Source organism: Coloeus monedula, assembly GCF_965178545.1.
Source record: "Coloeus monedula genome assembly, chromosome: 16".
Lineage (NCBI taxonomy): Eukaryota > Metazoa > Chordata > Aves > Passeriformes > Corvidae > Coloeus > Coloeus monedula.
This window is the reverse complement of record NC_138796.1, coordinates 10,313,724-10,326,637: the sequence shown is the minus strand read 5'-3', so window position 1 is coordinate 10,326,637 and position 12,914 is coordinate 10,313,724. Positions and strand designations below refer to the sequence as shown.

The window sequence follows — 12,914 nt, the reverse complement described above, 5'->3', positions numbered from 1 at the left end:
TTAATGTAAAAAAATATGACTCTATCATTGTAATCCATATGAACTTCCAATCTGTTACTAGTATATTTTCTTAGCCATATACCTGGCAATTAACTGGACAATCTAGCTCCACCTCAATAAAAGTATTTCCTTCTATCAGATTTCCTCCCCTCTCACCAATTTCACTAGATGTTCTCCTTTGAACTTCTATTACACTCATGGGAATCAGAACTCATGACTTGCATTCCTTACTTCATCACTACATACAGTTTTTATCCCCACACATCTTTGTGTGCTTTCTCATAGAAGCAGTGTAGTCTGAGCATTTCAGTCTCATTTGATTTTTCAGTGGTTTTAAGGTTACTTTCCTTTCTTCAGAGAAAAACGTATCAGCTGCACTAACACATTGCATCAGTGTCCTGAAGAACAACATGAAATGTAATTCATCTTGCTCCCTTGGATACTGTTTTCATTGTCATATGCAATGGTATGCTGGATGGGATACTGTTCAACTGGAAGTTTCATTAACCAGTTCTTGGACACCATTAAAATGTTCTAATAGGTGTGACTTATTGACCGGAAGAGTCGGTAAACAAATGAAATATAAGTGACAGTACGAGACCAGAGTAACAGTAATTAGCAATGTGACTCCATGAGTAATAAGAAAATTGCCCTGACCCAGTTGATGGCAATAGCAACAAAATCTTTAAAAAAATTAAAAAAAAAAAAAGTCCCCAATAGATGGGTTTTCTACCAACACTTGTAAGGGTCATGGACAACCTTTCTGGTAGCCACACAACCCACTTCATTAGTATTCCACTCCAGCTGTGTTGGGACACACAGTGGCAGCTGTACCCCCCATGTTGGCTGGAGCCAGGCACAGGGATGGAAGGAGAAGCATGGGCTGGCAGCATTGTCCCAGCACACCGTACCTGTGGCTGCTTGGTACAGATCTGCAAGGCATCGGGGCTTCACAGGAAGCCTCCAGCAACCTTCCCCTCTCTGCAGAACACCAGCACTCAGGTGGGAACCCTGCTGATTTCTGCTATGTGGAGTTCACACCATCACCCTCTCCCTTGACCAGTGCCATGCACAGTCCTGGCTGAGCCGCCACACCTCACCTGGTGTTCTGCACGCGGTTGCACAAAGGCCTACCAGGTGTACAATAGCCTATCAATATCCTGCCTCCATTTATCCCACGCTACCCTCACTTCAGTGCCAACACAAACATTTCAGAGGGCCTGGATTAATGAGAGCATAACAAAAACAAATCTGATCTGTCCATGCATGCTTTTTGCATGTTGGAATCACACCACATATGATTTTCTACCTCTCCTGAATAAAGAGGAACGTTATAACACAGAAATCAGAGCATTTTAATGCAAAAGTAGAATTAACCTTCAGTATGTGCATGAAAAAATGGTTTTATTTCTTTGATGAAAATACCGTTCACAAAACCCCTCCACCAAACTACCGACTTCTCTCCAATAGTAAGATGACATGACCAAGAAAAAGTTCTTGGTAAGTTCCATAAAAAACCCCCTAGTTTTATTTCTCTTTCCATATCCTAGTAGTGTAGGCCTTAAAGGGATCCAATGGGGGTAATATCCTGGAATATAATAATGCCAACAAAAATATGAACACCACAAGACAAAACACATGCACACAAAATCAATACTCTAAATTTCAGGGCTCCTGGTTGCTTGAACAACTGGCAGGAAATGCACTGGTTTCAGTGCAATAATAAAAGGTAAGAAGAAATACTTGGAAAATATGAGCACAGAACAACTCACATAAAAGCAAGTGGTATTGTCCATGTGCTGAGAGAGGGAATGAGACAGATTGTAGTAAGACACCTGGTTGTAGGCTTTACAAAACAATACAAGAGTTTGAAATGGAATAGAAAAATACGCAAATACAATACAATGTACAAAAAAAAATACTCACTTTGAGAGTCTGTTTTATTTGAGGTACAGTTAAAGTTTTTATCAAGCTACAGATATCCGGAACCAGTTTAGGAGTTAGTTGTTCTTTATTCATCTAAGGAAAGGAGGAATCAGTAGATGAAGTCTGGCTGATGCAGACTCCAGATAGAGAACGTCTTCAGCACTGGTTATAATTAACCACTAGACACTAGACTAACTTACAACACAGTTCCTGCTTTACTCTTCAGATCTAGATTAAATTACCTAGGAACTGCTGTAGTTCTTAAAGAAAATACAGCTACCAGGGCAGGAAGGTCTGGAGGAGCGGAGAGGCAGCCCCCATCAGAGACCTGCGGGGTGTGACCCCCTGTGCCTGCACCGCGCTCCGCTGCCCGAGTGACAGGTCCCAGCTCTCCCCGGCTCTTCCAGCGGCAGCTCCTCCCTTCTGGCCAGATGGACAGCACAGCTTGGACTCGGGCTCCGGGGGACCCGGCTCGGGGCAGAAAGCAGCCTTTTATAGCCGGCACGCCGCTGCCGCGGCTCACACCTACACACTCGGCTGCAGAGCAGGACGCCGCTGCCGGGACCCGCACCCCGCCCGCCGCTGCCCATGGCGCTGCTGCCCCCGCTCCTGCTGCTGCTGCTGCTGCCGGCGGCCGGTGAGTACAGCCGGGCCCCGGGCCGGGGCTCGGCATCCGCACGGTCCTTCCCGGCAGGGAAGCGGCCGCGTGCAGCGGCGCCTCCACGGGCTCTGCTGGACGCGCTCCCTTGCCCGTGCCCGGCCGGATGGGGCTTGGCAGCGTCGGGGGGCAGGTGGGAAGAGGGGTAGAGAAAGGAGTGTTAGCAGAAACACTCACGGGAAGTGCCTGTCTGCCCACGCCGGAGAGCAGTCCCTGTGACAGCTGGCCAGCGCTCGGGCGCAGCTGGGTGGGACTCGCCGTCAGGAACCCCCGCCGGAGCTGCACCGACAGCCCGGCCGGTGCTCAGCCCGCACCTGCACACGGGAGCGGGGCTGGAGGGGCTTACATCACTTCTGTAAAGTTCATCGGTAATGTACAACTCTGCTAACGAAGTTCCGTGTTTCAAATCAGTTTGCAGCTTGCACATGCAGTAACGATCTTTCTATAAAGCCAGTATCTTTACCCCCACTCTTCTCCGGGTATTGGAGTGAGCTGTCGTGGAGCACTTGAGTTAGTAAGCATTTCAGAAGCAGGAATTGCTAGAACTGAGATTGCCAACAAAACCCTAACTGGGTTATTCTGAAAAATGAGTCAGTCTTCATGAATAAGTTATGATGTGAAAACGTAATTAAAGGACCCCTGCCTCATACCTTCACACAGCCAATTACTCACTTGGCAAATATTTAATTATTTTTTTTGTCTCCTACATCCTATTTATTAAACTGTATTAAAGACCGCTTGTAACAATTCACAGTCCATTTCCTCATAGGTTTTCTGCGGTATTCATCAGTACAGTATCTGAATATACTCTCATTTACCTGAAACCTTATTATTGTCCCTCTTTTTCAGATAGGTAGGTGGGCTGACACAAAAAACCATCCTCTAATTTTAGGTTCCCATGGTGACATGAAGAAGAACCCACTTTTACCTACAACTACATAAAATTATGTGGAACTTCAACTGCTCAAAGCCTGGTTCTCACTGAGTACTGTGGTAGCTTGGTACTCCAATCCCAGAATATTCAGCTGGCTGGGAGCCTACTATTAGTAAACATCAATAGGCACTGTTTTAAAGTGATTAAATTAACCTCATGCTGAACCTTTGTGACAGCTGTAAGGATAAAATCCTATCTTCCAGAATAGCAATCAGCTGTCTTAAGTAAAAGATTTTCTTCCACTTTTTTTTATACATTCCTACGCAGCTTGCAAATTCACCACACCAAATCTTGCAAATAGCAGGATCCTAAAGAAAAGAGCCTCAATTCATTCCTAGAACAGATTCTGGGCACAGAATGGAGCTGGGTCTGGGGGAAGGCAGTCATGTGATGAAAGCCCACAAGGTAAGGTGCTTGCATAATGGGGCTGACTTAGGGCCTCACCAAGCTCCCTGCCCCAATTCTACTTCCTGACCTCAGACTGCCCCTATGATTCCTCCTGCATTTTGATCACCCTCCAGACTTCATCCTTTGCATGGCACAAACCTCAGCAAAAACATTAAGGAAAGCAATGAAATCACTGCTTCTGCCAGCTTAGAGTGCTCATTACAGAGAGCCTGGCTGCGCTCCGATAGCTCTGAGTCAGGCATCTCAGTCACCCACTCCGTGGGCAGTGAGGAGCACGGGAAATGCAATTTACCTGTTTCTCAATTGGTCCAAAGTATCAAAACAGGCAAATTTAACCTTTCAAAAAATGTACACATCACCAGAGTTTGTGGAGATAGCACGTAAGTTGTCTGGGCAATAAAATGAGGTAAAAAACGCCATTCCTGATGGCTTATGAAACAAGAGGTAAAAGTCTAAGTAAAAACGGAGAGGTTTCTGTAAGGCATACAGTTCTTTTTTGCAAGATCTTGGAGATGCATCAGAAAGTCTGCTTATTCCCAAGTTTCAAATTCTGAACTACTGGAGTACTATGACTGCATAGAGATATCCCTATAGGAAATTTTACATATATTTAACATCAAAAAATGTTTCTGTACCCTCAGTCTTTGAAAGAATGGCTTAGAAATTCTTTTTAAACCCATGAAACAGCATACACTGTATTAGATGCTAGTAATGTAGTTAGGTGCCATAATTATGCAAAGTTGTACATTTCAATAAAAATGTGAGTATCTGGAAAAATAATCATTATCTTTGCATTGAGCCCATTGCAAAGAGTAAAACATTATAGGAAATAAGACCTTTCACAAAAAATGACTGTGTTTCTAATTTTTTTTCCCTGTTTGCATATGGAAATTTAAGGGAATGGATTTTAAAAATACTTTATGAAGCAATGAAATCAAAATAAATGCAATCTGGCTCACTCCCTTTTTCCCCACCTACAAAGTTGTGTTTTTTACAGAGCTGCACACAATCTGCATGACAAAAACCAAAAAACAGACTGGACAACACTGCTCTTTCAGAAACACATAATCAAACCTCTTGTTCACAAAGTCTTCATAAAAACAAAAACAACCACACAGAAGATTACAAAAACTTAATCATAAAACATTTGGAAATATGTAGAACGTCACTTCAGTCTCTAATTGTATTCCACAACAGTTCTGATAAAAATCTTTGGAGATTTTGTTATATTACAAACACACCAATGCTATCATCATCATCAACATATTGATACTCTGATTGTTTCCATAGTTCTATGCATTCTCAGATGATATCTCAATGCTTTTAACAACTCAGGTCATAAAGCTGTTGTGACAGAGTATCCTATTCTGAGTATCTATGGTACAATACCGTGCTGGTTTACTGGATGTCCAGATACTGTAACACAAATAAATTACAAGGACAGAAAGTTTATGTCCTTTTTTTAAGATACATGGCATATTATACTTGAACTCCTCAGCTACCAGACATTTCATCCCTTCTACTTGTCATGGATTTAAATCAAGGGACTAGGAATTGTCCAAAGTTAGCAAAAAACGCTCTGATGAAACCAGGAATATGACTTTGAAATTCTTATTTTCTTCTTCCTGACTTGTATCTCTCCTACACCCAGTTGCCCTTCCCCAGTTGCCAGGAACTGAGACACAATGTAAAAATTCTTCACTTTTTCAGAATCCCCAAGGTCATGCAGAGCAAACCCAGATTTGCCATTAACCATGGTTCCTCCAGACATTACTGGCTGAGTACAAGAGTAACCATTACTAAACATTGAAGAGTATAACCAGTTGCCATTTCTAATGCTGCAGCCTTATTGCAGGGTTTTTTTCAGCTCAGAATTTACTGACCCTGTACTGACAAATAACATAACACTTTCAATGCTATCATAAAACTAATTTGTTTATAACCAAATGGATGCTTCTGCTACCCAGAACCAAAATTTCACAATAAACATACAGGGAATATTCTGGAACAGGAGCCATGCACAACAGATACTATTCACTATCTCAGCAAGGAGGTTTAGTGCAAACTCAGTTTTGAGATGAAACTGCAATTGACTACAATCTTAATTCCTCAGGATATGATTGCTTTTAATCAATGGCCAAAGCTGCATGTGCAAGTTAAAGCACCCTTGTTTCAACACTTCTGTCCCTAGATCACATGCCCAAAAAGCAGGAGGGAAAAGATCAGGAAGTGGTCACCAGTCAGGAAAATACTAAATGCTGCCTCAGGATTCTTCCTGAAGTGTTTTTTTACCATTCTCACACACAAATCAATTGAATTTCTTAGTGAGGTGATTTCATGAGGTGCTTAAATTCCATTGTTTCATGAAATTACAAGTGCTGGAGGTCACCAGCATCCCAGACGTTTCAAGTTACTCAACTGTGCTGGGACCAGTATTTTTTCTGACAGATTTTCCATTAACTGATTACAGTTAATCATATAATCTATTATAATATAATCTATTAAAAAGGATTACTCTATTATGCTATTATAATAGATTATGTGATTATACAGATTACATAAAAATTGCATCATCATATAGTTATTTTGTAGGAAAGTAACTATCAAAGCCTTCAACAACAAAGACTATTTTTTTCTGCTGTCTCCCTCACAGGTGTTATCAGTTATTAAATCTTAATGTCTTTTGCAACCTGTAACCAGTACTGGGAGTTTAGGTTTATAAACTGTTCTCCTCTTACCAAAACAGGAAATTTGTGTAATTAATAAGAAATTCTAACCAGAAACCTTGTAAAACTAATTTGTTTTGTAGTCATTCAGCTTCTTAAAATTTGCTGTGAATAGCTTGGAGCCTGCACTGCAAGGAGAGGCTGCCCATTCTCATTGGGGTTCTTCAGTGTTTTAGTTCAATCTGTCAGGATGACATGAACCCGTAAAAGTGTCACCCAGAGTCTCAACAGTTTTCTGCTGCTTAGGACCTCTTCCTTTAGTACTGACATGAGACAGTTAAAATAGAGTTCCTAAAGAAATCTTTGTTCTGGAGAAATAACAAGTGAGAATCACTTAAAAAACAACAACCCCAAACAAAAGTAAACAAAAAGATAACCAAACACCACCTTTCTAATTTCCCTGGAAATTACTCCAAGCACCCACACATTTCCCTGCCTTACATCCACCACATCATCCCCTCCAATTATTTGGCTGCTTTGTCTAAAACTGAGGAAAACCAAAACCCTATCATAAAGGACCTATTTGTTCCAATGTAAAGCACTACATTCTACAAAATAACATGGGCAAAATTGCACGTTACGTTAAAGAGAAAATACTGCAACCCTGGGGCAGCTAAACTTAGCAGATGGCTGGGCCTGGGCCACAGAACACATGCTGGCCCTCACCAGTTTGAGGACTGGAAATGACTGGAATCTGCCATCATATACTGCCTCCATGGGAGGAAACCACTGCAGCCATTCTCAGTGTTCAGTGTTCTGCTCACTATGGACTGGAGAAAAAGGGACTGGGGTCAAGCAGTGTGGCCCCAAAGTGTCAAAAATAAAACTGGAGTATTTTCAAGTACTGTCATTTTTTATCAATGCTTAAAAAAACCCAAACAATCCCAACTATTTCATATTTGCTGATGAGTTCAATAATAGTTTTTATTCCACAGTTTATAAAGGCACTTTTGGGGAAGCCCATTTTAGAAATCGAAGAGGAATTCTGGAATTAGCCGGAGCCATCAGATGCACCACAGGCCGCTCTCCTTTTGCCTACCTACGCTATGGATGCTACTGTGGCCTGGGAGGAAAAGGATGGCCCAAGGACAGAGTAGACTGGTGAGAGTAACTATTTATATGAGTGATTAAGTGCTGAATGTGGATGACAGATAAAAGGACTAAAATATAAATTAGGCCTGTTGCAGAGAGGGAACTCAGTTTAAACACACCTCAGATTGCTAAGAAACTCTGAAGCACTCAAATTGTGTTTCTGTAGATGTACATGATCTTGCCTTTAATTCAAATTCTCATTGCTTTAATAAAGGATTCACAGTACAACAGAGTTTCTTTGCTGTTGCTTTTTGGCAAAGAGCTAAATAACTAAAGTCTTATTGGAGAAGCTTTAAACCTCAAACATTGAAGCTATGTAAAGTAAAAATTTTTTTAAAAGGCAATTGAAAAATCATTTGATTTTACTATCTTCCATGTTACTAGTATTCAAAATAATACATTAAAAATTATGCAAAATTCAACCTGTTGAAATATAAGAATTCTAAAAACCAAACCTTTCCATTTAGTACTGTATCTCAGCATACTGACTATCATCAATGTAATTTAGAATTGAACATTAGCTGACAAGATGATGAGTTTCTGGGTTTTGTTCTGGTTTTGTTTTGTTGTTGTGTGGTTTGGTTTGGGTTTTTTTAAAATTTCTATGCATGAAATGGAGTTACTGAGCTGTGTTGTTCAACTGTTATGTACCACAGGATCTTTACACAGTGATTTGTGGGGAACGACCAGGTAATTACTTAATAAGCATAGGAAAAAACGGTAATTGCGAAGTGAGAGCTCACAGCATTAACTCTTCCTATTGCAGACACAAATTCCTCAGGCAACCTAAACACCATCTAAACACCACGTGCCTACTGTGATCTGATAATTTTAGGCTACCAGGAGGATACTGAAGGAATGAAGGAAAGAAGGAATGAATGAAGACAGACTTTGTGGAAACACCCTGTTCTTCCACCAAGTCAAAAAGAAAGGGTGTAATTAGTTTGCAGCAAAAAACTTACAAGCTGCCTAATTTCAGGTCCTTGTTACCTCCCCCCCTCGGTATTCTGGGTTTGCGATGGCTCCGCACCAGAGACACTGCACCAGCATACTTTAATGCCTTTTTTAAGCATTAAAATGTCATTAATTTTTACCTGTACTGTTCAGTTCCACAACACCATAGAAAGTCTATAAATTCTTTGTGCCAATTATGACAAGAACAATTTTGAAATAATAATTTTGAGCAACTTTCCAAATTTTCTAATGATAATGAGCTAACAGTTTATTTTGTAGAAGGGGCTAGGAGGAAGGCATACGCATATGTAACAGAATGCTTTGAAGATTCAACTAGCTCAATGTATATCAGACATTTAAAGCAGTAACTTTTTCCAGGTGATCTAATAAACAATTACCCTGGTTTGGTTCCTGAGCAGGTAATGTTTGTACATGCACTGATGTTGACTGTTTTATTATTTCACAGCTGTAGGAACCCACTGATAAACCCCACCCAGATTGTGTGACCATAAATCACCATTTCTGTTCCTCTCAGGTGCTGCTTTCACCACGACTGCTGCTATGGTAGGGCAGAACAAGCAGGTTGTCAGCCAAAGACTGAAAGTTACCACTGGGAATGCGAAGACAATTCTGCTGTGTGTGGTGAGTGAGCACTTGGGAGTTTTTTGGTGTTGGTTTTGGGGGTGGGTTGTTTGTTTTGTTTGTTTATTACTTCTACTGATTATCTCATTAGAAAGGTATTTTCTTAATTAACTGTAAAACTCTTAGTTTAGTATCCTTCCTTTTGTGACTTTTTTTGCCAGGATACACTGTGCCTCCAGAAAGCACAGCTAAACCAATCAACTGAATGCAGTTGTTTCTTCTTAATCCACCCCTACTGACTGAGTAAGCAAACAAAACTGTGATCTAGAAGCATCTTACCTTTTCAGAAAACACAACCAAAACCCTCCTTCTTTTACTGAGCATTTACAGTTGTTGAAGAACCCATGTTATGCTACTCCCTGCAGGTCTCCAGCTGGAGAGCAACTACAAACAGGAGACAAGAAAATTTTAACATTTTAAAAAGGATCTTTTCCCTACTTGGCAGAAAATATTTCATACCATTTGCAAGTTTATAATGGACAAGTTTTTGGCAGATTTACCCCTGATCAGTTGCACTGATGGCTGCAATTTATGAATGAATTAATAATTACAGTTTACAGTTTCAAACAATGAGGTAATAAAATATTTGATGAGTATGTTTATTTCTGGAAGTTAAATTAACAAATATTAATTTGAAAATATTTACATAATACAAGTGTACAAATTGCAACAGACTGCTGACCACATCCTGATAAATTTTGTTTGATTGTTCCTAAATATACTTGTCATGCTGAAGTAAGGGAAGGACAAAGAGATCGCAAAGAAAGAAAACCCCCAAAAAATGGTTATTGGAAAACAGCAGCTTTCTTTTGTATTTTTCGTTCACAACTCCCAAAATTTTAACAAATGCTTTCCATATACCTCAAACACTGATTGAAACTGTAGCTTCTCACAAATCCCCAGCATTTGCTGAGCTTTTTTCTTCTTGTGGTCAAATTTTTGTGTTAGTTTGTTGTCTGTGTGTTGTTTGGGGTTTTGTTTGTTTTGTTTTTAAAATCAGGTGCTAGGTCAGTTACTTTGCATGTAATTTTATGCTTCTACCTAGAATGCAAATGAGCTTGAGAACTGGTTATTATCTGCACTACAGAAATGCAAAAACCCTTACATAAACTCGTTTAAAACAAGTCTGAGTTTCTGACTACCATGGTTTAAAGGCAACACAGTTGGCCATTCACAGAGAACACAAAAATCTCCCCTTTCATAACTCTATTTAGAATTTGCCTCAAAAACAAATGAAAGTTTTGGAATACCTCCTTTCCTTCTTCACATTCAACCTTTACTTTGCCCAAGTGTCATTCAGAATCTCTACTTGCTCATTTCTTCCCCTGCCCCAGATGTACAAAGCATCTTCTCTCTCACACTAATTAATCACATTACAGTCCACCCTTACTTGGCTGTGAAGATTTTGCTCCTGACAATATTTAAAATACCGGCCAAGATAGCAGGCATGTTGTCAGGAAACAAAGTGCAGCATGGAGAAGATAAAGTCTGGAGCAATACCAGGAGAAGAATAGTTCTCAGTTAACATGTTTTGATTTTTTTATCCTATCATGTTGTTCATGCTACTTATGCTATTGAGTAGGTCTTAGGGCAGCTAGTTGCAGCATAAACATATACATACTTTAAGAACACTTCCATTTCACGGCAAAATTTGAGTTCATTCACAAAACTGAACACTTGTTTACTCCTGGACAAATCTCAAGCAGAGTTTTGGCTAAGCTTTTAAAATGGCAAACACTAAGACAAAATGTAATCAAGGATTCTTCAGTTTACAGTTACAGAGAGAAAAAAACACACACTTCTGGGTTGGCACACTGAAGCCAAAATACATTGCTGTAGAAGAAAACGTTCATGCCAAGAAGAAAGGCTCATGCCAAGAAATCTGTTGAGTTACAACGCGACAATTATAAAACAAACATGACAAGACATGGATTTTATCACACAAACACACTTTACCTAACTTCTTACTGCACAAATTAATAAAGGTGGACAATTTAGGCTGGACATGGAACATCTTTGCATGCCATGTATAAATCCCATATATTATTTTTAATGCTATATCCTATAGTAGATTATAAAGGGTATGTGAATGGAGGAAGTATCTTCCCAAAGTCAAGTTTCACTACAGCAAGAGGGAAGGCAGGGACAGTCACATACCACTTTCTAAAGAGGGATCAGTTATCAGAGTTCCTTTATTAAACAACTGGAAGAGGAGTATTTAAGTTTTTATGTGGCTATTGTATTTTCACCTGCCAAGTTTGGTTTACTGACTGATCCACAGGTTCTCAGTCTTATCAAAGTTCAGTACAGTTCCTATTGCACTTGAAATCGAAGAGGCATAGTTGGCCAAATATGGAATGTGAGGGAGCAATTCTTGGTATTCCATTTGGTATTTTTAATTTCTTCAGACTAATATCAAACTTACTGTGTTTTCTTTCAGACTCACTAGAAGATAAATGTCAAAAAATGGCATGTGAATGTGACCGTGAAGCTGCCAAATGTTTTTCTAAAGCTCCCTACCATAGAAAATACCTTTTGTGGCCAGACTTTATGTGTGGTGAGATTCAGCCTTTGTGTAGGTATTAGATATGTAACTCTGTATATATTTAAATCTAAAATGACTTTTTTTTTGGTCACAGTAATGACAACAAATGATTTTCCCTTTCTTGGTACTCCTTCATGCCACCTCAGTCTCTCCACCCCCAGAATGGCAGAAGTAAACATTTTTCCTCTTATTTACCTTCTCCCATGCATTTTTATTGACTAAATAGAAATGTGAGTTTATCAGCTTAAGGAGTAACCGACAATATTAATTTTTGTTTATATTCAGATTCACAGATGTTTCAGATTCATAATATCATTCGCTGTGAACTTTTTATCCCCCCTCCAGTGGCTGTAAGATACAAACCAAACTTCTCCACTAACGTGTATCTTAGCATTTGTTAACGTCGAACTGACTGGATAAAGTGCATGAAGTGACAGTGTCAGCACAAAGAGTCCTCTCATCTACACTAAACACTTATAAAACCTAATTTAACTGTTGAATCTCATTCACCTTAAGTAATCCTACCTGCATTAAAGAAAGCCTAATATAATTTTTTTTTTCTAGCATTTACTTTTTAAATAGAGTTTTCTAAACAGCTGCTTATTTATTATGGCTCAAGCTCCTTACTCTATGTACATCCAGAATTTCCTGTAAGCACAGGGAGGAGTTCTACCCTTAGAACTTAAAAGCCAGATTTAAAAATGCAAATGCAAACCATCACCAAAACAGAAACATGAAAAAATGTAGAAGTCGTTAGGACCAGCCGGCTTTCCCACATGTGCTTGATCCTACACAGCAAGAGTTTATGAAGTTCAGAAGTGTACATACCTCATCAGGATGTAAAGATGGTTTTAGCTAGGGTCACTTCATGGACGTTTTTAACCTTTTGGGAAGAGAAATCAATACCCTGAATTGCTGAATAATACACTTTTTTGTAATTGCTAACTTTAACAGTTATAGAGCCAGGAGTGTTTTATGTCTATTTTCACCCATCTCAACTTACTCAAAGATGCAGGCTAGAGAACAGGT

General features: G+C 39.7%; 1 protein-coding gene across 1 annotated transcript; it reads left to right on the top strand.

The window, feature by feature from the left end:
• The first annotated feature begins 2,505 nt into the window (after positions 1 to 2,505).
• Positions 2,506 to 12,869, top strand: PLA2G10 (phospholipase A2 group X). The gene is made up of 4 exons (XM_082292036.1): positions 2,506 to 2,563; positions 7,588 to 7,753; positions 9,234 to 9,340; positions 11,781 to 12,869. The coding sequence occupies exons 1-4, from the start codon at positions 2,515 to 2,517 to the stop codon at positions 11,924 to 11,926; spliced, it is 468 nt and encodes a 155-aa protein (XP_082148162.1). The 5' UTR covers positions 2,506 to 2,514; the 3' UTR covers positions 11,927 to 12,869.
• The last annotated feature ends 45 nt before the right edge of the window (positions 12,870 to 12,914 follow it).